The sequence below is a fragment of the Gadus chalcogrammus genome, chromosome 7, assembly GCF_026213295.1.
Source record: "Gadus chalcogrammus isolate NIFS_2021 chromosome 7, NIFS_Gcha_1.0, whole genome shotgun sequence".
Taxonomy (NCBI): domain Eukaryota; kingdom Metazoa; phylum Chordata; class Actinopteri; order Gadiformes; family Gadidae; genus Gadus; species Gadus chalcogrammus.
Genome location: NC_079418.1, coordinates 27,444,603 through 27,468,662, shown reverse-complemented (window position 1 = coordinate 27,468,662; position 24,060 = coordinate 27,444,603). Strand labels below are relative to the sequence as shown.

The following is a 24,060-nucleotide window of genomic DNA, read 5'->3' as shown; positions in this document are numbered from 1 at the left end:
GATTGTTTCGATACATTATTTGCAGAAAAGGAGACATAGTGCATTTTTACACGTGAAAGAAACTTTTAAAATGTTTGTGTGTGCATTGACACAGAGGGTTCAACATGTGTACTGCAGACACAGATTCAGTATTTTTACGAGTGAGCACTGGCCAAGGTAGCAGCACACAATTAACATAGGACAGACAAAGGTAATCAATAGAGACATAAAACAAAGTCAGAAATCAAAAACAGGGGCAGACAATTTGAATTGTTTGGTTGAGATATGACTTAAACTCAGTAAGTGAAATGAAAGCGGTAATTTTGAGTGATTTGTGAATTTCATTCCCAGCAACTGGTGCACTATAACTAAAGCAGTCTTTCCAAATTCTGACTTTATCGATGGAACATGTATTTGATACCTACTTGAACGCAGCTCCCGTCTATTGAATGTTAAAAGTCTAATTATGTGATAAGAATGATAAATGATGAATATGCCTGGTAACCCTGACACGTGTATCTTGCCATGATCCTGCTCTACATTTAAATGAAATATTTGGTGGTCCGAAGTGTCCAAAAAATAGGTGACTCTTCATCACACAGACATCAATTATGTACAACAATAAAAACAGAAGGCCTTTGAAAAGTTGGAAAGCGTCTTTAATAAAGCAAACAAAAAACCTACAACAGTCATTTCAACGAATAAAGGATAGAGTTGTCAATCAGAGCGTCCCGTTGCCCTGTGTCAAGCACCCCATTGACTCTTTGTTTGGGTCGCTGAGGCTGATGTAGCACCTTCAGGGCTTCTCCCCGGCGCGCGTCCTCATGTGGAACTTCAGGGCGGGGCTCTGACTGAATCGCTTCCCATGATCCTGCTCTACATTTAAATCAAATATTAGGTTGTCGGTAGTGTCCAAAAAATAGATTATTCTTCATCAGAGAGGCATCATTTATTTACTACAATAAAAACAGAAGATGTTTGAAGAGTTGGAAGCGTCTTTTAAAGCAAAAATAAAAACGACAGCAGTAATTTCAACAAATACAGGACAGGGGTGTCAATCAAAGCACCCCATTGGCTCTTTGTTTGCGTCGCTGAAGCTGGCCTTCTCCTTGGAGTGAGTCCTCATGTGGCTCTTCAGAGTGGAGCTCTGACTGAAACACTTCACACATTGGTTACACCTGTAGGGCTTCTCCTCAGAGTGAGTCCTCATGTGGACCTTCAGGTTGTAGCTCTTACTGAAGCACTTCACGCAGTGGTCACACCTGTAAGGCTTCTCCCCCGAGTGACTCCTCATGTGGATAATCAGGGCGGAGCTCTGTCTAAAGTGCCTCCCGCATAGGTCACACCTGTAGGGCTTCTCACCGGAGTGAGTCCTAATGTGGCTCGTCAGGCCTCCTTTCAGTGGGAAGCGCATCATGCATTGGTCGCAACCATACGGCTTCTCGCCGGTGTGAGTCCTCATGTGTAACTTCAGGCTGCAGCTCTTACTGAAGCACTTCACACATTGGTCACACCTGTAGGGCTTCTCCCCGGAGTGAGTCCTCATGTGGACCTTCAGCTGGGAGCTCCAACTGTAGCGCTTCACGCATTGGTCACAACTGTAGGGCTTCAGCCCGGAGTGAATCCTCATGTGGGCCTTCAGGGTGCCTTTGTTTTGGAAGCGCTTCTTGCATTGGTTGCACCCGTACGGCTTCTCGCCGGTGTGGGTACGCATGTGATTGGTCATATTGGTATTGTCGGGTAAACCCTCTCCAGACAACACAGCGGGCCGGTCCTTGCCGCCGCCCCGATGCCCAGTCAGCTCCTCACGGTGGACCAGCTGCTTGCCGTGCTCCAGGCTCTTTGCCACGCTGTGTTCCGCGGCCAGCGAGCTCAGAGCCTCCGGTTTGAACACGGTGAAGAGGTTTTCATGGACATCCACCGCCAGTGGGCCCTCCCCTTTTCCGTGGACGCTCAGGATCCGCAGCTCCCCGTTGTGACCTGACATGTGGGAGAAGCCAGGAGCGTCCACATGCAGACTATCTGAGGTGGCGCCGTGTTGTGTGCTGCAGTCTCCAAACTCATCGCAGTCTTCTGCAGAGAGGGAAAAAAGACAGAAAGTAATTGTGTTAATTATTTGCACAAAAGGGATACAGTATGTATCCATTTGAGACGTAGCACCGCTACGTCTCCCCCTTTTAAAGATGTGGGGAGGTCATGAAGACAAAACCCAGACGATCTTTTGTTTTCTATCCCCTGTTTTACCAATACTGTAGTTATATTGGGAATCAGAGCTGATCTGAGCATTCCTGACACCTGTCTGCCATGAAGAAGATGGAAATCATTCTAATGTAAACGGTATAAGTATTCCTTGTGTTTTACCGGGGCTCTGGTCATGATGCACTTTCAAAATAGAACCAGGCATTTAAGTGCAAGCATAATTAGTAGAATTAGCCACACGGAGATAACCATGGCAACCGGTAAAACAAATTTTATTTTTACGATCATTCTGCGCTCGCATCAGCCGTGTTGATAAACAAATAAACCCCCTGTGTGCAATGTGTATTACTAACCTACAGCGGGCATGCCTCCACCAATATCCTCTTCTTCCTTGATTAAAACTGTGTCTGGGTTCTGCTGCTTTCCACACAAAGAAGGAAACACACACAAGACATATTCTCTCATTAGCACAGAATAGTTGTCAATCCCCGCTAACGACACATTGAATCATAAAGGTGTGTGCTTTCTATGGGTGTGTGTTGGAGTTGTAGCAGAGGAAGCCTCTCTTTTGGATGGTGAATGAGAAGATGATTTCCAACCTGCACAGTCAGCTCCCCGTGGTGGACCAGCTGCTCGCCGCGCTCCAGGCTCAGTGTGTCATTGCTGTCCAGCGCCAGTGGGCCCTCCCCTTTTCCGTGGACGCTCAGGATCCTCAGCTCCTCGCTATGACTGGACAGGTGGGAGGAGCCAGGGGCGTCCACATGCAGACTATCTGAGGTGGCGCCGCGCTGTGTGCTGCGGTCTCCAAAGTCATCGCATTCTCCTGAAGAGAGGGAACATTTTATTTTTTTCAATACATTATTTGCACAAAAGGAGTAAATGTGCATTTGAATACGTGAAAGGGACTGTATGTAACATTGACACAGAGGGTTTAAATGTGTACTGCAGACACAGATTCAGAGTTTTGCTCCTCCTACCCACTCCTCCCTAGACTCAAAGCTCAAGCGGGTGACCAGGTTGAGGACACTGATCAACTGCTCTTGACTGTTTACATCTTTGAAGTGCAACTACCAAGTTTGACTCGTGTTTCATGATCTGGTCATGATGCTTTTCAAAAGAGCATCAGGCTTTTTAGCGCAGATCGAATCTAGCAGTCAGCCTAGAATCGATGGGTGCTGTAAATGATTAGAGTTTCCCACCGCCCTGTGCTTGAATCTTGATGACGAGGATGAGGAACACATTAGGCCTACATCCAAGACCATTCAAAGGGCAAGAAATGGGATTATCGTCATTATTCACTGTTTATTTTGAATCATGATTGTAATTATAATAAATGTTAAGTTTTTTCAATTACTACAAATGTAACAATAGTGACCCCTGGCCTTAACACTTGGGGGCCGTCTTGTTTTCCACCTATCACAGCCGGAAAACAACTCACCATTTCCCAGTGGTTTAGTCTGTGGTTTGCAGATGTTGTCTCGAGCCAGGGCAAAACGACTTGCCGCACACGATGCATTTGATCTCGTTTGAAGCCGCAAAGAAAACAGTTCACTCCTCATCACCTCCATTCTCATCCTCAGCGATTGGTTTTCTTTCAGGCTCCGAGTTATTTGTAAGCGAAATGTAGCCGAGCCTTCCAAGAAAAGTTGGCTAATTTCAGATACAGCAGCTTTCGCAAGTACGTCCATTATGGACGAAAGCTGTACTTCCAAAGTTGGACCGCACGGTAACATGTTTATTAAAATATTATACTCCGTTGTGGATAGAAACCAACAGGCGTACCTCCGTGAAATGCCGCAAGAAAGCAGGGAGTTGTTCCTAATTCCAACTCGGAAGGCTGGTGTCCGAGGCATCTGGATATAACCATTATATACCCTATTGTGTGGCAAGGCATCCCCCAACAAGGACCTGGCCAATGAGAACGCTCTACTGCGGGCCTTGAAACTGGACACATCTTGTGTCTCCCACTCTCGTTTAGCATACACTTATCTCCCCGCCCTGTATTCCCAGTATAGGCCTATTACAATGAAAGAACATATCAACATTATTGTCAAAATAAATTACATCTCAAATCATGACAGTGTAAAGAGGTCAAATCTAGTATCCCATGTGAGGTCTTTCATTAAAATCCACTCATCACCTTGTTCCTTAACCTGATTTACCACGTTTAAACAATAAAACATGCATTGAAATAATTAGATTCAAATTTAGATTCAACAACATCACAATATGTTCATTTACAATTGGGGCATTTAGCAGATGCTTTAATCCAAAGCGATTTAAATCGGTTAATACACACATTGACACACCGACGGCAGAGTCATAGATACTGTGGTATACATTCATACAGCTGGCAGTGTCTGACTCTAACTGGAGTATTGAGTAGTTAACTCTGACTTCTAAGTTAGCACAAGTACCATGATACAGGGAGACCGCAGGAGGGGCCTTTCTTCCTTTGGGACGTCACAAAGCCCGCCTCGTGTCCCCCTCTCATGGTGAAGTGAGCCAGACGTCCCTCTCAGGGGCAACTTAGAAGTACATTCAGTCAACGAGGTAACCGGGGATCACCTTTTGAAAGGCAAATGGTGTGAACGAGAGACATGTGTAAATATCCCTCAGGAATGGAGGGTTAGGCTTTTGATAAGAGTTCCTTCAAGGAGCCCACAATGTTTAAAAATTAAAACGTAAGAACAGTTGAGCGGCGCTGCATGCACATCCTAACTAATATAAAATTGTATATTGTGTGTCGCCAATTGAAAGGGATTTCTATACATTCTCCTTGGACCTAGAGATACCTCCCGTCCTCTCTAATCTAAAGCTTTCGTTGCATTTGCATTGCAACTGTAGCCGCGAAGTCTGATACTGAGGCCAGTGGACTGACTTTAGTGTTGTGTAGATTCCTTTAACTGTCTTGCAGCCAAGTCCACTTCACCCAGTGTACTTAAATTGAACTTGGTCTCTCCTCTGGGCGATCCTAAAATCTCCACGAGGGTCACTCTCCCTCACCTTTATTTCCTTTGTATTAACCCACGATGGGAAATTGCAGATAAGTATCATGTACACCCAGTGTCTCATTGAGAGTATGCTTTGTAACTTGGCCGCCTGTATCTTCCCATGATCATGCTCTACATTTAAAACAAATATTTGGATGTCCTCAGTGTCCAAAAAATAAGTGATTCATCACACAGACGTACATTATTTAAGACAGTAAAAACAGAAGGCGATTGAAAAGTTGAAAAACGTCTTTTATAAAGCAAGGCAAGGAAAGGCAACTTTATTTATAAAGCACTTTTCATACACAAGGCAGAATAAAATAATAGATAAGTAAAAGAAAACATATGCAAAGAAATGGGTAAAATAGAAAGTTAAAAAGGCATTTTAGTATTAAAGTAGAAAATAAAGGCAAAGTTAAAAAAGCTAAGCAAGCAAAAAACCAACAGCAGTCATTTCAACGAATACAGGACAGAGGTGTCAATCAAAGCGTCCCGTTGCCCTGTGTAAAAGCACCCCATTGTCTCTTTGAGTGGATCGCTGAAGCTCGTGTTGGACCTCCAGGGCTTCTCCCCGGAGTGAGTAATCATGTGGCTCTTTAGATTAGATCTCTGTCCGAAGTACTTCGTGCATTGATCACACCTGTATGGCTTCACCCCGGAGTGAGTCCTCATGTGGACCTTCAGGTGGGAGCTGTAACTGAAGCACTTCAAACATTGGTAACACCTGTAGGGCTTCTCCCCCAAGTGAGGCCACATGTGGACCTTCAGGTGAGAGCTCGGTCCGAAGCACTTGATGCATTGGTTACAACTGTAGGGCTTCTCCCCGGAGTGAGTCCTCATGTGGACCTTCAGGGCGGAGCTTTCACTGAAGCAGTTCAGGCAATAGTCACAACTGTAAGGCTTCTCCCCGGAGTGAGTCTTCATGTGGCTCTTCAGGTTAGAGCTCGTACTGAAGCTCTTACATTGGCCACACCTGTAGGGCTTCTCCGCGGAGTGACTCCTCCTGTGGATCTTCAGGTTGAAGCTCTAACTGAAACAAATTCCCATGACCCTGCTCTACATTTAAATCAAATATTAGATTGTCCGAGGTGGCCAACATTTTTTTGATTCTTCAGACAGGCATCATTTATTTACTACAATAAAAACAGAAGATGCTTGAAGAGTTGGAAGCGTCTTTTAAAGCAAAAAAATTAACGACAGCAGTCATTTCAACAAATACAGGACAGGGGTGTCAACCAAAGCACCCCATTGGCTCCTTGTATGCGTCGCTGAAGCTGGCCTTCTCCTTGGAGTGAGTCCTCATGTGGCTCTTCAGAGTGGAGCTGTGACTGAAACACTTCACACATTGGTTACACCTGTAGGGCTTCTCACCGGAGTGAGTCCTCATGTGGCTCGTCAGGCCTCCTTTCAGTGGGAAGCGCTTCATGCATTGGTCGCAACCATACGGCTTCTCGCCGGTGTGAGTCATCATGTGGTACTTCAGGTCGGAGGTCTGCCTGAAGCGCTTCACACATTGGTCACACCTGTAGGGCATCTCCCCGGTGTGAGTCCTCATGTGGACCTTCAGGTGAAAGCTCCTAGAGAAGCGCTTCACGCATTGCTCACACCTGTAGGGCATCTCCCCGGTGTGAGTCCTCATGTGGACCTTCAGTTGAGAGCCCGTACTGAAGCGCTTCACGCATTGGTCACACCTGTAGGGCTTCTCCCCGGAGTGAGTCCTCATGTGTTCCTTCAGGTGAGAGCTCTTTGTGAAGCGCTTCACGCATTGATCACACCCGTACGGCTTCTCGCCGGTGTGGGTACGCATGTGGTTGGTCATATTGGTATTGTCGGGTAAACCCTCTCCAGACAACACACCGGGCCGGTCCTTGCCGCCGCCCTGATGCCCAGTCAGCTCCTCACGGTGGACCAGCTGCTCGCCGCGCTCCAGGCTCTTTCCCACGCTGTGTTCCGCGGCCAGCGAGCTCAGAGCCTCCGGTTTGAACACGGTGAAGAGGTTTTCATGGACATCCACCGCCAGTGGGCCCTCCCCTTTTCCGTGGACGCTCAGGATCCGCAGCTCCCCGTTGTGACCTGACATGTGGGAGAAGCCAGGAGCGTCCACATGCAGACTATCTGAGGTGGCGCCGTGTTGTGTGCTGCAGTCTCCAAACTCATCGCAGTCTTCTGCGGAGAGGGAAAAAAGACAGAAAGTAATTGTGTTAATTATTTGAACAAAGTGATACAGTATGTATCCATTTGAGACGTAGCACCGCTACGTCTCCCCCTTTTAAAGATGTGGGGAGGTCATGAAGACAAAACCCAGACGATCTGTTGTTTTCTATCCCCTGTTTTACCAATACTGTAGTTATATTGGGAATCAGAGCTGATCTGAGCATTCCTGCCCCCTCACTACCATGAAGAAGATGTAAATCATTCTAATGTAAACGGTATAAGTAGTCCTTGTGTTTTACCGGGGCTCTGGTCATGATGCACTTTCAAAATAGAACCAGGCATTTAAGTGCAAGCATAATTAGTAGAATTAAACCACACAGAGATAACCATGGCAACCGGTAAAACATTTTTATTTTTTCGATCATTCTGCGCTCGCATCAGCCGTGTTGATAAACAAATAAACCCCCTGTGTGCAATGTGTATTACTAACCTACAGCGGGCATGCCTCCACCAATATCCTCTTCTTCCTTGATTAAAACTGTGTCTGGGTTCTGCTGCTTTCCACACAAAGAAGGAAACACACACAAGACATATTCTCTCATTAGCACAGAATAGTTGTCAATCCCCGCTAACGACACATTGAATCATAAAGGTGTGTGCTTTCTATGGGTGTGTGTTGGAGTTGTAGCAGAGGAAGCCTCTCTTTTGGATGGTGAATGAGAAGATGATTTCATACCTGCACAGTCAGCTCCTCGTGGTGGACCAGCTGCTCGCCGCGCTCCAGGCTCAGTGTGTCATTGCTGTCCAGCGCCAGTGGACCCTCCCCTTTTCCGTGGACGCTCAGGATCCTCAGCTCCTCGCTATGACTGGACAGGTGGGAGGAGCCAGGGGCGTCCACATGCAGACTATCTGAGGTGGCGCCGCGCTGTGTGCTGCGGTCTCCAAAGTCATCGCATTCTCCTGAAGAGAGGGAAAATTTTATTTTTTTCAATACATTATTTGCACAAAAGGAGTAAATGTGCATTTGAATACGTGAAAGGGACTGTATGTAACATTGACACAGAGGGTTTAAATGTGTACTGCAGACACAGATTCAGAGTTTTGCTCCTCCTACCCACTCCTCCCTAGACTCAAAGCTCAAGCGGGTTACCAGGTTGAGGACACTGATCAACTGCTCTTGACTGTTTACATCTTTGAAGTTCAACTACCAAGTTTGACTCGTGTTTCATGATCTGGTCATGATGCTTTTCAAAAGAGCATCAGGCTTTTTAGCGCAGATCGAATCTAGCAGTCAGCCTAGAATCGATGGGTGCTGTAAATGATTAGAGTTTCCCACCGCCCTGTGCTTGAATCTTGATGACGAGGATGAGGAACACATTAGGCCTACATCCAAGACCATTCAAAGGGCAAGAAATGGGATTATCGTCATTATTCACTGTTTATTTTGAATCATGATTGTAATTATAATAAATGTTAAGTTTTTTCAATTACTACAAATGTAACAATAGTGACCCCTGGCCTTAACACTTGGGGGCCGTCTTGTTTTCCACCTATCACAGCCGGAAAACAACTCACCATTTCCCAGTGGTTTAGTCTGTGGTTTGCAGATGTTGTCTCGAGCCAGGGCAAAACGACTTGCCGCACACGATGCATTTGATCTCGTTTGAAGCCGCAAAGAAAACAGTTCACTCCTCATCACCTCCATTCTCATCCTCAGCGATTGGTTTTCTTTCAGGCTCCGAGTTATTTGTAAGCGAAATGTAGCCGAGCCTTCCAAGAAAAGTTGGCTAATTTCAGATACAGCAGCTTTCGCAAGTACGTCCATTATGGACGAAAGCTGTACTTCCAAAGTTGGACCGCACGGTAACATGTTTATTAAAATATTATACTCCGTTGTGGATAGAAACCAACAGGCGTACCTCCGTGAAATGCCGCAAGAAAGCAGGGAGTTGTTCCTAATTCCAACTCGGAAGGCTGGTGTCCGAGGCATCTGGATCAAACCATTATATCCCCTATTGTGTGGCAAGGCATCCCCCAACAAGGACCTGGCCAATGAGAACGCTCTACTGCGGGCCTTGAAACTGGACACATCTTGTGTCTCCCACTCTCGTTTAGCATACACTTATCTCCCCGCCCTGTATTCCCAGTATAGGCCTATTACAATGAAAAAACATCAACATTAGTGTCAAAATAAGTTACATCTCAAATCATGACAGTGTAAAGAGGTCAAATCTAGTATCCCATGTGAGGTCTTTCATTAAAATCCACTCATCACCTTGTTCCTTAACCTGATTTACCACGTTTAAACAATAAAACATGCATTGAAATAATTAGATTCAAATTTAGATTCAACAACATCACAATATGTTCATTTACAATTGGGGCATTTAGCAGATGCTTTAATCCAAAGCGATTTAAATCGGTTAATACACACATTGACACACCGACGGCAGAGTCATAGATACTGTGGTATACATTCATACAGCTGGCAGTGTCTGACTCTAACTGGAGTATTGAGTAGTTAACTCTGACTTCTAAGTTAGCACAAGTACCATGATACAGGGAGACCGCAGGAGGGGCCTTTCTTCCTTTGGGACGTCACAAAGCCCGCCTCGTGTCCCCCTCTCATGGTGAAGTGAGCCAGACGTCCCTCTCAGGGGCAACTTAGAAGTACATTCAGTCAACGAGGTAACCGGGGATCACCTTTTGAAAGGCAAATGGTGTGAACGAGAGACATGTGTAAATATCCCTCAGCAATGGAGGGTTAGGCTATTGATAAGAGTTCCTTCAAGGAGCCCACAATGTTTAAAAAATAAAACGTAAGAACAACAGTTGAGCGGCGCTGCATGCACATCCTAACTAATATAAAATTGTATATTGTATGCAGCCAATTGAAAGGGATTTCTATACATTCTCCTTGGACCTAGAGGTACCTCCCGTCCTCTCTAATCGAAAGCTTTCGTTGCGTTTGCATTGCAACTGTAGCCGCGAAGTCTGATACTGAGGCCAGTGGACTGACTTTAGTGTTGTGTAGATTCCTTTAACTGTCTTGCAGCCAAGTCCACTTCACCCAGTGTACTTAAATTGAACTTGGTCTCTCCTCTGGGCAATCCTAAAATCTCCACGAGGGTCACTCTCCCTCCCATGTTTCCTTTGTATTAACCCACGATGGGAAATTGCCCATAAGTATCATGTACACCCAGTGTCTCATTGAGAGTATGCTTTGTAACTTGGCTGCCTGTATCTTCCCATGATCATGCTCTACATTTAAAACAAATATTTGGATGTCCTCAGTGTCCAAAAAATAAGTGATTCATCACACAGACATACATTATTGAAGACAGTAAAAACAGAAGGTGATTGAAAAGTTGCAAAAACGTCTTTTATAAAGCAAGGCAAGGCAAGGCAACTTTATTTATAAAGCACTTTTCATACACAAGGCAGAATAAAATAATAGATAAGTAAAAGAAAACATATGCAAAGAAATGGGTAAAATAGAAAGTTAAAAAGGAATTTTAGTATTAATATAGAAAATAAAGGCGAAGTTAAAAAAGCTAAGCAAGCAACAAACCAACAGCAGTCATTTCAACGAATACAGGATAGAGGTGTCAATCAAAGCGTCCCGTTGCCCCCTGCCTACTTGAACACAGCTCCCGTCAATTGAATGTTAAAAGTCTAATTATGTGATAAGAATGATAAATGATGAATATGCTTGGTAACCCTGATGCGTGTATCTTGCCATGATTCTGCTCTACATTTAAATGAAATATTTGGTGGTCCGAAGTGTCCAAAAAATAGGTCACTCTTCATCACACAGACCATCAATTATGTACAACAATAAAAACAGAAGGCCTTTGAAAAGTTGGAAAGCGTCTTTAATAAAGCAAACAAAAAACCTACAGCAGTCGTTTCAACGAATAAAGGATGGAGTTGTCAATCAGAGCGTCCCGTTGCCCTGTGTCAAGCACCCCATTGACTCTTTGTTTGGGTCGCTGAGGCTGATGTAGCACCTTCAGGGCTTCTCCCCGGCGCGCGTCCTCATGTGGACCTTCAGGGCGGGGCTCTGACTGAAGCGCTTCCCATGATCCTGCTCTACATTTAAATCAAATATTAGGTTGTCGGTGGTGTCCAAAAAATAGATTATTCTTCATCAGACAGGCATCATTTATTTACTACAATAAAAACAGAAGATGTTTGAAGAGTTGGAAGCGTCTTTTAAAGCAAAAAAATAACGACAGCAGTCATTTCAACAAATACAGGACAGGGGTGTCAATCAAAGCACCCCATTGGCTCTAGGTTTGCGTCGCTGAAGCTGGCCTTCTCCTTGGAGTGAGTCCTCATGTGGCTCTTCAGAGTGGAGCTCTGACTGAAACACTTCACACATTGGTTACACCTGTAGGGCTTCTCCTCAGAGTGAGTCCTCATGTGGACCTTCAGGTTGTAGCTCTTACTGAAGCACTTCACGCAGTGGTCACACCTGTAAGGCTTCTCCCCCGAGTGACTCCTCATGTGGATAATCAGGGCGGAGCTCTGTCTAAAGTGCCTCCCGCATAGGTCACACCTGTAGGGCTTCTCACCGGAGTGAGTCCTAATGTGGCTCGTCAGGCTTCCTTTCAGTGGGAAGCGCTTCATGCATTGGTCGCAACCATACGGCTTCTCGCCGGTGTGAGTCCTCATGTGTAACTTCAGGCTGCAGCTCTTACTGAAGCACTTCACACATTGGTCACACCTGTAGGGCTTCTCCCCGGAGTGAGTCCTCATGTGGACCTTCAGCTGGGAGCTCCAACTGTAGCGCTTCACGCATTGGTCACAACTGTAGGGCTTCAGCCCGGAGTGAATCCTCATGTGGGCCTTCAGGGTGCCTTTGTTTTGGAAGCGCTTCTTGCATTGGTTGCACCCGTACGGCTTCTCGCCGGTGTGGGTACGCATGTGATTGGTCATATTGGTATTGTCGGGTAAACCCTCTCCAGACAACACAGCGGGCCGGTCCTTGCCGCCGCCCCGATGCCCAGTCAGCTCCTCACGGTGGACCAGCTGCTCGCCGTGCTCCAGGCTCTTTGCCACGCTGTGTTCCGCGGCCAGCGAGCTCAGAGCCTCCGGTTTGAACACGGTGAAGAGGTTTTCATGGACATCCACCGCCAGTGGGCCCTCCCCTTTTCCGTGGACGCTCAGGATCCGCAGCTCCCCGTTGTGACCTGACATGTGGGAGAAGCCAGGAGCGTCCACATGCAGACTATCTGAGGTGGCGCCGTGTTGTGTGCTGCAGTCTCCAAACTCATCGCAGTCTTCTGCAGAGAGGGAAAAAAGACAGAAAGTAATTGTGTTAATTATTTGCACAAAAGGGATACAGTATGTATCCATTTGAGAGGTAGCACCGCTACGTCTCCCCCTTTTAAAGATGTGGGGAGGTCATGAAGACAAAACCCAGACGATCTGTTGTTTTCTATCCCCTGTTTTACCAATACTGTAGTTATATTGGGAATCAGAGCTGATCTGAGCATTCCTGACACCCGTCTGCCATGAAGAAGATGTAAATCATTCTAATATAAAACGGTATAAGTATTCCTTGTGTTTTAGCAGGGCTCTGGTCATGATGCACTTTCAAAATAGAACCAGGCATTTAAGTGCAGGCATAATTAGTAGAATTAACCACACAGAGATAACCATGGCAACCGGTAAAACATTTTTATTTTTACGATCATTCTGCGCTCGCATCAGCCGTGTTGATAAACAAATAAACCCCCTGTGTGCAATATGTATTACTAACCTACAGCGGGCATGCCTCCACCAATATCCTCTTCTTCCTTGATTAAAACTGTGTCTGGGTTCTGCTGCTTTCCACACAAAGAAGGAAACACACACAAGACATATTCTCTCATTAGCACAGAATAGTTGTCAATCCCCGCTAACGACACATTGAATCATAAAGGTGTGTGCTTTCTATGGGTGTGTGGTGGAGTTGTAGCAGAGGAAGCCTCTCTTTTGGATGGTTAATGAGAAGATGATTTCCAACCTGCCCAGTCAGCTCCTCACGGTGGACCAGCTGCTCGCCGCGCTCCAGGCTCAGTGTGTCATTGCTGTCCAGCGCCAGTGGGCCCTCCCCTTTTCCGTGGACGCTCAGGATCCTCAGCTCCTCGCTATGACTGGACAGGTGGGAGGAGCCAGGGGCGTCCACAGGCAGACTATCTGAGGTGGCGCCGCGCTGTGTGCTGCGGTCTCCAAAGTCATCGCATTCTCCTGAAGAGAGGGAAAAAAGTATTTTTTTCAATACATTATTTGCACAAAAGGAGTAAATGTGCATTTGAATACGTGAAAGGAACTGTTTAAATGTATCTCTGTATGTAACATTGACACAGAGGGTTTAAATGTGTACTGCAGACACAGATTCAGAGTTTTGCTCCTCCTACCCACTCCTCCCTAGACTCAAAGATCAAGCTGGTGACCAGGTTGAGGACACTGATCAACTGCTCTTGACTGTTTCCATCTTTGAAGTGCAACTACCAAGTTTGACTCGTGTTTCATGATCTGGTCATGATGCTTTTCAAAAGAGCATCAGGCTTTTTTAGCGCAGATCGAATCTAGCAGTCAGCCTAGAATCGATGGGTGCTGTAAATTAGTAGAGTTTCCCACCGCCCTATGTGCTTGAATCTTGATGACGATGATGAGGAACACATTAGGCCTACATCCAAGACCATTCAAAGGGCAAGAAATGGGATTATCGGCAGTATTCACTGTTCATTTTGAATCATGATTGTAATTATGATACATTTTAAGTTTTTCCAATTACTACAAATGTAACAATAGTGCCCCCTGGCCTTAACACTTGGGGGCCGTCTTGTTTTCCACCTATCAAAGCCGGAAAACAACTCACCATTTCCCAGTGGTTTAGTCTGTGGTTTGCAGATGTTGTCTCGAGCCAGGGCAAAACGACTTGCCGCACACGATGCATTTGATCTCGTTTGAAGCCGCAAAGAAAACAGCTCACTCCTCATCACCTTCATTCTCATCCTCAGCGATTGGTTTTCTTTCAGGCTCCGAGTTATTTGTAAGCGAAATGTAGCCGAGCCTTCCAAGAAAAGTTGGCTAATTTCAGATACAGCAGCTTTCGCAAGTACGTCCATTATGGACGAAAGCTGTACTTCCAAAGTTGGACCGCACGGTAACATGTTCATTAAAATATTATACTCCGTTGTGGATAGAAACCAACAGGCGTACCTCGGTGAAATGCCGCAAGAAAGCAGGGAGATGTTCCTAATTCCAACTCGGAAGGCTGGTGTCCGAGGCATCTGGATCAAACCATTATATCCCCTATTGTGTGGCAAGGCATCCCCCAACAAGGACCTGGCCAATTAGAACGCTCTACTGCGGGCCTTGAAACTGGACACATCTTGTGTCTCCCACTCTCGTTCCACAGTTACTTAGCATACACTTATCTCCCCGCCCTGTATTCCCAGTATAGGCCTATTACAATGAAAAAACATATCAACATTAGTGTCAAAATAAGTTACATCTCAAATCATGACAGTGTAAAGAGGTCAAATCTAGTATCCCATGTGAGGTCTTTGATTAAAATCCACTCATCACCTTGTTCCTTAACCTGATTTACCACGTTTAAACAATAAAACATGCATTGAAATAATTAGATTCAAATTTAGATTCAACAACATCACAATATGTTCATTTACAATTGGGGCATTTAGCAGATGCTTTAATCCAAAGCGATTTAAATCGGTTAATACACACATTGACACACCGACGGCAGAGTCATAGATACTGTGGTATACATTCATACAGCTGGCAGTGTCTGACTCTAACTGGAGTATTGAGTAGTTAACTCTGACTTCTAAGTTAGCACAAGTACCATGATACAGGGAGACCGCAGGAGGGGCCTTTCTTCCTTTGGGACGTCACAAAGCCCGCCTCGTGTCCCCCTCTCATGGTGAAGTGAGCCAGACGTCCCTCTCAGGGGCAACTTAGAAGTACATTCAGTCAACGAGGTAACCGGGGATCACCTTTTGAAAGGCAAATGGTGTGAACGAGAGACATGTGTAAATATCCCTCAGCAATGGAGGGTTAGGCTTTTGATAAGAGTTCCTTCAAGGAGCCCACAATGTTTAAAAATTAAAACGTAAGAACAGTTGAGCGGCGCTGCATGCACATCCTAACTAATATAAAATTGTATATTGTATGTCGCCAATTGAAAGGGATTTCTATACATTCTCCTTGGACCTAGAGATACCTCCCGTCCTCTCTAATCGAAAGCTTTCGTTGCGTTTGCATTGCAACTGTAGCCGCGAAGTCTGATACTGAGGCCAGTGGACTGACTTTAGTGTTGTGTAGATTCCTTTAACTGTCTTGCAGCCAAGTCCACTTCACCCAGTGTACTTAAATTGAACTTGGTCTCTCCTCTGGGCAATCCTAAAATCTCCACGAGGGTCACTCTCCCTCCCTGGTATCCTTTGTATTAACCCACGATGGGAAATTGCCGATAAGTATCATGTAGTACACCCAGTGTCTCATTGAGAGTATGCTTTGTAACTTGGCCGCCTGTATCTTCCCATGATCATGCTCTACATTTAAAACAAATATTTGGATGTCCTCAGTGTCCAAAAAATAAGTGATTCATCACACAGACGTACATTATTAAAGACAGTAAAAACAGAAGGTGATTGAAAAGTTGAAAAACGTCTTTTATAAAGCAAGGCAAGGCAAGGCAAGGCAAGGCAACTTTATTTATAAAGCACTTTTCATACACAAGGCAGAATAAAATAATAGATAAGTAAAAGAAAACATATGCAAAGAAATGGGTAAAATAGCAAGTTAAAAAGGCATTTTAGTATTAAAATAGAAAATAAAGGCAAAGTTAAAAAAGCTAAGCAAGCAAAAAACCAACAGCAGTCATTTCAACGAATACAGGATAGAGGTGTCAATCAAAGCGTCCCGTTGCCCTGTGTAAAAGCACCCCATTGCTGCTTGGTTTGGGTCGCTGAAGCTCGCGATGCACCTCCAGGGCTTCTCCCCGGAGTGAGTCATCATGTTGCTCTTTAGATTAGATCTCTGTCCGAAGCACTTCGTGCATTGATCACACCTGTATGGCTTCACCCCGGAGTGAGTCCTCATGTGGACCTTCAGGTGGGAGCTATAACTGAAGCACTTCAAACATTGGTAACACCTGTAGGGCTTCTCCCCCAAGTGAGGCCACATGTGGACCTTCAGGTGAGAGATCGGTCCGAAGCACTTGATGCATTGGTTACAACTGTAGGGCTTCTCCCCGGAGTGAGTCCTCATGTGGACCTTCAGGGCGGAGCTTTCACTGAAGCAGTTCAGGCAATAGTCACAAGGCTTCTCCCCGGAGTGAGTCTTCATGTGGCTCTTCAGGTTAGAGCTCGTACTGAAGCTCTTACATTGGCCACACCTGTAGGGCTTCTCCGCGGAGTGACTCCTCCTGTGGATCTTCAGGTTGAAGCTCTGACTGAAACAAATTCCCAAGACCCTGCTCTACATTTAAATCAAATATTAGACTGTCCGAGGTCTCCAACATTTTTTAGATTCTTCAGACAGGCATCATTTATTTACAACAATAAAAACAGAAGGTGTTTGATGAGTTGGAAGCGTCTTTAAAAAAGCAACAAAAAACCTACAGCAGTCAATTAAACATATACAGGATAGAGGTGTCAATCAAAGCGTCCCGTTGCCCTGTGTCAAAGCACCCCATTGTCTCTTTGAGTGGATCGCTGAAGCTGGCGTTGCACCTTCAGGGCTTCTCCCTGGAGCGAGTCCTCATGTGGACCTTCAGTTTGGAGCTCTTATTGAAGCACTTCATGCATTGATCACGCCTGTAGGGCTTCTCCCCAGAGTGAGTCCTCATGTGCTTCTTCAGATTATATTTCCTATGGAAGCGCGTTACGCATTGATAACACCTGTAGGGCTTCTCCCCAGAGTGAGTCCTCATGTGGCTCTTCAGAGTGGAGCTCTGACTGAAACACTTCACACATTGGTTACACCTGTAGGGCTTCTCCCCGGAGTGAGTCCTCATGTGGCTCTTCAGAGTGGAGCTCTGACTGAAACACTTCACACATTGGTCACACCTATAAGGCTTCTCCCCGGAGTGAGTCCTCATGTGTCTCTTCAGGATGTAGCTCTGACTGAAGCACTTCACGCATTGGTCACACCTGTAGGGCTTCTCCCCGGAGTGAATCCTCATGTGGACCTTCAGGTGAGAGCTCTTACAGAAGCACTTCATGCATTGATCACACCTGTAGGGCTTCTCCCCAGAGTGAGTCCTCATGTGGGTCTTCAGGCTGCCTTTGTGTTGGAAGAACTTCTTGCATTGGTCGCACCCGTACGGCTTCTCGCCGGTGTGGGTACGCATGTGGATGACCATATTGGTTTTGTCGGGAAAACACTCGCCAGGCAACCCACCGGGCCAGTCCTTGCCGAAGAGTGCGTCATGGCCATCCAGCGCCAGTGGGCCCTCCCCTTTTCCATAGACGCTCAGGATCCTCAGCTCCTCGCTGTGACTGGACAGGTGGGAGGAGCCAGGGGCGTCCACATGCAGAACATCTGAGGTGGCGCCGCGCTGTGTGCTGCGGTCTCCAAAGTCATCGCAGTCTTCTGCAGAGAGGGGAAAAAAAGATAAAAAGTATTTGTTTCGATAGATTATATGCACAAAAGGAGCCAATGTGCATTTGTACACGTGAACGAAGCTATTTAAATGTATCTGAATGGAACATTGACATAGAGGGTGTAAATGTGTCCTGCACAGAGATTCAGAGTTTGAGAGGGATGTCTCCTCCTACCAACTCCTCCCTGGAGCTCCCTCAAAGCTCAAGCGGGTGACCAGGTTGAGGACACTGAACGAACACCAGCGCAAAATCATATGTGCACAACATGACATGCGAGACAAGCACGCAAGCAAGCTGATCAGCTAACATTTATACGTTTTGGATTATTGATGTTTGAGATTATTATATTACCTTTATTTTACCAGGGAGAAATCACATTGAGATAGACATCTCTTTTACAAGTGAGCACTGGCCAAGGTAGCAACACACAATTAACATAGGACAGACAAAGGTAATCAATAGAGACAAAAAGAACAGTCAGAAATAAAAATCAGTAGCTGACAAATTGAATTGTTTGGTTGAGATAAGACTTAGACTCAGCAAGTGAAATGAAAACAGTATGTTTGAGTGATCTCTGAATTTCATTCCCAGCAACTGGTGCATTATAAGTAAAAGCAGTCATTCCAAATTTTGTCTTTATCGATGGAACATGTCATTGAATATACCTACTTGCACGCAGATTGTACTCCCGTCTGTTGAATGTTAAAAGACTAAAAGAAGGATAAACAAGCTCATGTGGCATCTGTCTTGAAACCCTTCTGGGCTCTTGACTGTGTCCATCTTCGAAATGCAACTCCCAAGTTTGACTTGTGTTTCACCAGGGCTCTGGTCCTGTTTTGCAAAAGAGCATCAGGCTTTTTTAAAACAGGTCGAATTTAACAGTTATCCTAGAATCTATGCTGCCTAAGATCTATGGGTGGTGTAAAATGAAGGGAATCTCCAACCGCCTGGTGCTTTAGGCCTGATGACGATGATGAAGAATACATTACATCCAGACCATTCAAAGGGCAGGAAATGGGCACATCTTCCAATTATATTAGGCATTTGTTGTGAGGTAGGCTGCTTCTCCAATACAAATCATTATCAATTGTTCATTTTGAATCATGATTATTATTACAACTTCTTCCAATTACTACAAAGGTAACAACTAATAGTGCCCCCTGAACACTTGGACCTTCCTGTTTCCACCTATCACAACCGGGACTTAACTAGGGCTGATGGAATAATCGAATTCAAACCAAAATCAGGGTGTAATGGAACGAGATATGCAAATCGCGAAGACTGCGATTTAAATAATTTCTTTAAAGTTATTTTTTTCATTTTATAATTTTTTTACCTTTACTGTACTGACTGGAGAACGTTTAGATTCGTATTTATTTTCATTGTACAATTCAATCGTTAAATCAAGATGTAATTAAATTCATCTCAACACAAAGGGTTGAAGGAAAGAGCGTGTTATATGTTGACTTAAGGAAAGAGCGTATTATACGTGACATAATTCACACATTCAACAGGCCACATATGTCCTTGGCGACTAGAGGCTCCTTACTCATGTATCAATTCTAGAGGTACAAGCGGCCTAGACTCAAGGCCACAAAAGCAAGTGTAATTCCCGCACATAGTCACACGAGTTCAGCACCATGCTTAGCCAATCAGAGCACATAACTGAGTCCACGCCTGCCCAGTATTAAAGTCACAACACATAGCCCAGGGGGCCAGAACGCTCCAGGCATGGCATCCACGGATGCCCAGCTAAGCGTATCTCCACGCGTGCATTATACAATTCCTCTCCTTTTGCTTTATAGAGACTAGATCAAACCTTTACCAAATAAAGTGAGTTACAAGCGATCCGGACTCGGCAAGCTTCCACCAAAATCGTTCAGCCCTACACCTGTCTGCCATGAAGAAAATGTAAATCGTTCTACTATAAACTGTACGAGTAGTCCTTGTGTTTTAGCAGGGCTCTGGTCATGATGCGCTTTCAAAAGAGGACCAGGCTTTATAGCTCCGGTAGAATCTAGTACATTCTCAGTTGATCCAGGTCGTTTTCTTGCATGAATGCAATGTGTATTACTAACCTACAGCGGGCATGCCTCCACCATTATCCTCTTCCTCCTTGATTAAAACGGTGTCTGGGGTCTGCAGCTTTCCACGTAGAAAAGGAAAAACACACAGGACATTCTTTCATTAGCACAGAATAGTTGTCAATCTCCGCTAACGACACATTGAATCATAAAGGTGTGTGCTTTCTATGGGTGTGTGGTGGAGTTGTTGGAGAGGAAGTCTCTCTTTTGGGAGGGAAATGAGAAGATGATTTCCAACCTGCCCAGTCAGCTCCTCGCTGCGGACCAGCTCCTCGCCGCGCTCCAGGCTCTTGACCACGCTGTGGTCTGCAGACAGCGTGTTCAGCGCCTCCAGTTCAGACACGGTGAAGAGTGTGCCATTGCCGTCCAGCGGCAGTGGGCCCTCCCCTTTTCCGTGGACGCTCAGGATCCTCAGCTCCTCGCTGTGACTGGACAAGTGGGAGGAGCCAGGGGCGTCCACATGCAGACTATCTGAGGTGGCGCCGCTCTGTGTGCTGCGGTTTCCAAAGTCATCGTATTCTCCTAAAGAGAGGGAAAAATGTATTTTTTTCAATACATTATTTGCACAAAAGGAGCCAATGTACATTGGTACACGTGAAAGAAACTATTGAAATGTATCTGTATGTAACATTCACACAGAGGGTTTAAATGTGTACTGCAGACACAGATTCAGAGTTTTGGAGAGGGATGTCTCCTCCTACCAACTCCTCCCTAGACTCAAAGCTCAAGCGGGTGACCAGGTTGAGGACACTAATCAACTGCACTTGACTGTTTCCATCTTTGAGGTGCAACTACCAAGTTTGAATCGTGTTTAATCAGTGCTTTGGTCATGATGCTTTTCAAAAGAGCATCAGGCTTTTAAGCACAGACAGAATCAAGCAGTCAGCCTAGAATCTATGGGTGCTGTAAAAGTTTTAGGCTTAATGACGATGATGAGGAATACATTACATCCAAGACCATTCAAAGGGCAGGAAATGGGATTATTGTCATTATTCATTTAGAATCATGATGATTATGATTATTATAACTTTTACGTTTTTCCAATTGCAACACATTTAACAGCTAATAGTGCCCCCTGAATACTTGGACCGTCTTGTTTTCCACCTATCACAGCCGGAAAACAACTCACCATCGCCCTGTGGTTTAGTCTGTGGTTTGCAGATGTTGTCTCGAGCCAGGGTAAAACGACTTGCCGCACACGATGCATTTGATCTCGTTTGAAGCCGCAAAGAAAACAGCTCACTCCTCATCACCTTCATTCTCATCCTCAGCGATTGGTTTTCTTTCAGGCTCCGAGTATTTTGTAATCGAAGGGTAGCCGAGCCTTCCGAGAACAGTTGGCTAATTTCAGATACAGCAGCTTTCGCAAGTACGTCCATTATGGACGAAAGCTGTACTTCCAAAGTTGGACCGCACGGTAACATGTTTATTAAAATATTATACTCCGTTGTGGATAGAAACCAACAGGCGTACCTCCGTGAAATGCCGCAAGAAAGCAGGGAGATGTTCCTAATTCCAACTCGGAAGGCTGGTGTCCGAGGCATCTGGATCAAACCATTATATCCCCTATTGTGTGGCAAGGCATCCCCCAACAAGGACCTGGCCAATTAGAACGCTCTACTGCGGGCCTTGAAACTGGACACATCTTGTGTCTCCCACTCTCGTTCCACAGTTACTTTGCACTTATCTCCCCGCCCTGTATTCCCAGTATAGGCCTATTACAATGAAAGAACATATCTAAATAAGTCTAAATAAGTTACATCTCAAATCATGACAGTGTAAAGAGGTAATATCTAGTATCCCATGTGAGGTCTTTTATTAAAATCCACTCATCACCTTGTTCCTTAACCTGATTTACCACGTCTAAACAATAAAACATGCATTGAAATAATTAGATTCAAATTTAGATTCAACAATATAACAATAGGTTCAATTACAATTGGGGCATTTAGCAGATGCTTTAAAAAGCGACTTACATCGGTTAATACACACATTGACACACCGACGGCAGAGTCATAGATACTGTGGTATACATTCATACAGCTGGCAGTGTCTGACTCTAACTGGAGTATTGAGTAGTTAACTCTAACTTCTAAGTACCATGAGAAGTTGGTACTTCTCATGGTATAAATCGTTCAGCCCTACACCTGTCTGCCATGAAGAAAATGTAAATCGTTCTACTATAAACTGTATGAGTAGTCCTTGTGTTTTAGCAGGGCTCTGGTCATGATGAGCTTTCAAAAGAGGACCAGGTTTTATTGCTCAGGTCGAATCTAGTACAATCTTAGTTGATGTAGGTCGTTTTCTTGCATGAATGCAATGTGTATTACTAACCTACAGCGGGCATGCCTCCACCAATATCCTCTTCATCCTTGATTAAAACGGTGTCTGGGGTCTGCTGCTTTCCACGTAAAAAAGGAAAAACACACAGGACATATTCTTTCATTAGCACAGAATAGTTGTCAATCTCCGCTAATGACACTTTGAATCATAAAGTTGTGTGCTTTCTATGGGTGTGTGGTGGAGTTGTTGGAGAGGAAGTCTCTCTTTTGGGAGGGAAATGAGAAGAGAATTTCCAACCTGCCCAGTCAGCTCCTCGCTGCGGACCAGCTCCCCGCCGCGCTCCAGGCTCTTGACCCCGATGTGGTCTGCAGACAGCGAGATCAGCGCCTCCAGTTCAGACACGGTGAAGAGTGTGCCATTGCCGTCCAGCGGCAGTGGGCCCTCCCCTTTTCCGTGGACGCCCAGGATCCTCAGCTCCTCGCTGTGACTGGACAAGTGGGAGGAGCCAGGGGCGTCCACATGCAGACTATCTGAGGTGGCGCCGCGCTGTGTGCTGCGGTTTCCAAAGTCATCGTATTCTCCTAAAGAAAGGGAAAAATGTATTTTTTTCAATGCATTATTTGCACAAAAGGAGCCAATGTGCATTTGTACACGTGAAAGAAACTATTTAAATGTATCTGTATGTAACATTGACACAGAGGGTTTAAATGTGTACTGCAGACACAGATTCAGAGTTTTGGAGAGGGATGTCTCCTCCTACCAACTCTTCCCTAGACTCAAAGCTCAAGCGGGTGAACATGTTGAGGACACGGATGATGATCAACTGCTCTTGACTGTTTCCATCTTTGAGGTGCAACTACCAAGTTTGACTCGTGTTTCGTCAGGGCTCTGGTCATGATGCTTTTCAACAGAGCATCAGGCTTTTTAGCGCAGATCGAATCAAGCAGTCAGCCAAGAATCGATGGGTGCTGTAAATGAGTAGAGTTACCCACCGCCCTGTGCTTGAATCTTGATGACGATGATGAGGAATACATTAGGCCTACATCCATGACCATTCAAAGGGCAAGAAATGGGATTATCGTCATTATTCACTGTTCATTTTGAATCATGATTAATTATTATAAATGTTAAGTTTTTCCAATTACTACAAGTAACAATAGTGCCCCCTGAACACTTGGACCGTCTTGTTTTCCACCCATCACAGCCGGAAAACAACTCACCATTTCCCAGTGGTTTAGTCCGTGGTTTGCTGGCTCGAGCCAGGGCAAAACGACTTGCCGCACACGATACATTTGATCTCGTTTGAAGCCGCAAAGAAAACAGTTCACTCTTCATCACCTTCATCCTCATCCTCAGCACTTGGTTTTCTTTCAGGCTCCGAGTATTTTGTAAGCGAAGGGTAGCCGAGCCTTCCGAGAACAGTTGGCTAATTTCAGATACAGCAGCTTTCGCAAGTACGTCCATTATGGACGAAAGCTGTACTTCCAAAGTTGGACCGCACGGTGACATGTTTATTACAATATTATACTCCGTTGTGGGTAGAAACCAACAGGCGTACCACCGTGAAATGCCGCAAGAAAGCAGGGAGATGTTCCTAATTCCAAGTCGGAAGGCTGGTGTCCGAGGCATCTGGATCAAACCATTATATCCCCTATTGTGTGGCAAGGCATCCCCCAACAAGGACCTGGCCAATGAGAACGCTCTACTGGCAGTAGAGCGTTCTCATTGGCCAAGTCCTTGTTG

The 24,060-nt window shown here is 45.3% G+C and overlaps 2 protein-coding genes across 2 annotated transcripts; both read right to left on the bottom strand.

Annotated features, from left to right (window-relative positions):
- Window positions 1-630: 630 nt before the first annotated feature.
- Window positions 631-10,037, bottom strand: LOC130386087 (zinc finger protein Xfin-like). The gene is made up of 9 exons (XM_056594868.1): window positions 8,901-10,037; window positions 8,062-8,285; window positions 7,816-7,879; window positions 6,404-7,337; window positions 5,826-6,174; window positions 3,617-4,145; window positions 2,778-3,001; window positions 2,532-2,595; window positions 631-2,052 (listed from the first exon to the last, which is right to left on the bottom strand). The coding sequence occupies exons 1-9, from the start codon at window positions 9,313-9,315 to the stop codon at window positions 1,034-1,036; spliced, it is 3,822 nt and encodes a 1,273-aa protein (XP_056450843.1). The 5' UTR covers window positions 9,316-10,037; the 3' UTR covers window positions 631-1,033.
- Window positions 10,038-11,197: 1,160 nt separating this feature from the next.
- On the bottom strand, window positions 11,198-23,961 carry LOC130386086 (uncharacterized). Its single transcript, XM_056594867.1, has 11 exons — window positions 23,538-23,961; window positions 22,615-22,898; window positions 22,369-22,432; window positions 20,273-20,556; window positions 20,029-20,095; window positions 17,087-17,939; window positions 16,414-16,797; window positions 14,197-14,666; window positions 13,339-13,562; window positions 13,093-13,156; window positions 11,198-12,613 (listed from the first exon to the last, which is right to left on the bottom strand). Exons 1-11 carry the CDS (start codon window positions 23,944-23,946, stop codon window positions 11,595-11,597), a joined length of 4,122 nt encoding a protein of 1,373 aa, XP_056450842.1. The 5' UTR covers window positions 23,947-23,961; the 3' UTR covers window positions 11,198-11,594.
- Between the last annotated feature and the right edge of the window lie 99 nt (window positions 23,962-24,060).

Excerpts from the sequence above, each read along its gene's own strand:
- LOC130386086 (XM_056594867.1), bottom strand. The coding sequence starts at position 23,946 with ATGCCTCGGACACCAGCCTTCCGACTTGGAATTAGGAACATCTCCCTG. Across the intron at positions 14,667-16,413 it reads TCCGGGGTGAAGCCATACAG|GTCCTTGTTGGGGGATGCCT; the intron begins GTGTGATCAATG and ends CTAATTGGCCAG. Across the intron at positions 13,563-14,196 it reads GACTAAACCACTGGGAAATG|GAGAATGCGATGACTTTGGA; the intron begins GTGAGTTGTTTT and ends CCCTCTCTTCAG.
- LOC130386087 (XM_056594868.1), bottom strand. The coding sequence starts at position 9,315 with ATGCCTCGGACACCAGCCTTCCGAGTTGGAATTAGGAACAACTCCCTG. Across the intron at positions 7,338-7,815 it reads TGGAGGCATGCCCGCTGTAG|AAGACTGCGATGAGTTTGGA; the intron begins GTTAGTAATACA and ends CCCTCTCCGCAG. Across the intron at positions 3,002-3,616 it reads GACTAAACCACTGGGAAATG|GAGAATGCGATGACTTTGGA; the intron begins GTGAGTTGTTTT and ends CCCTCTCTTCAG.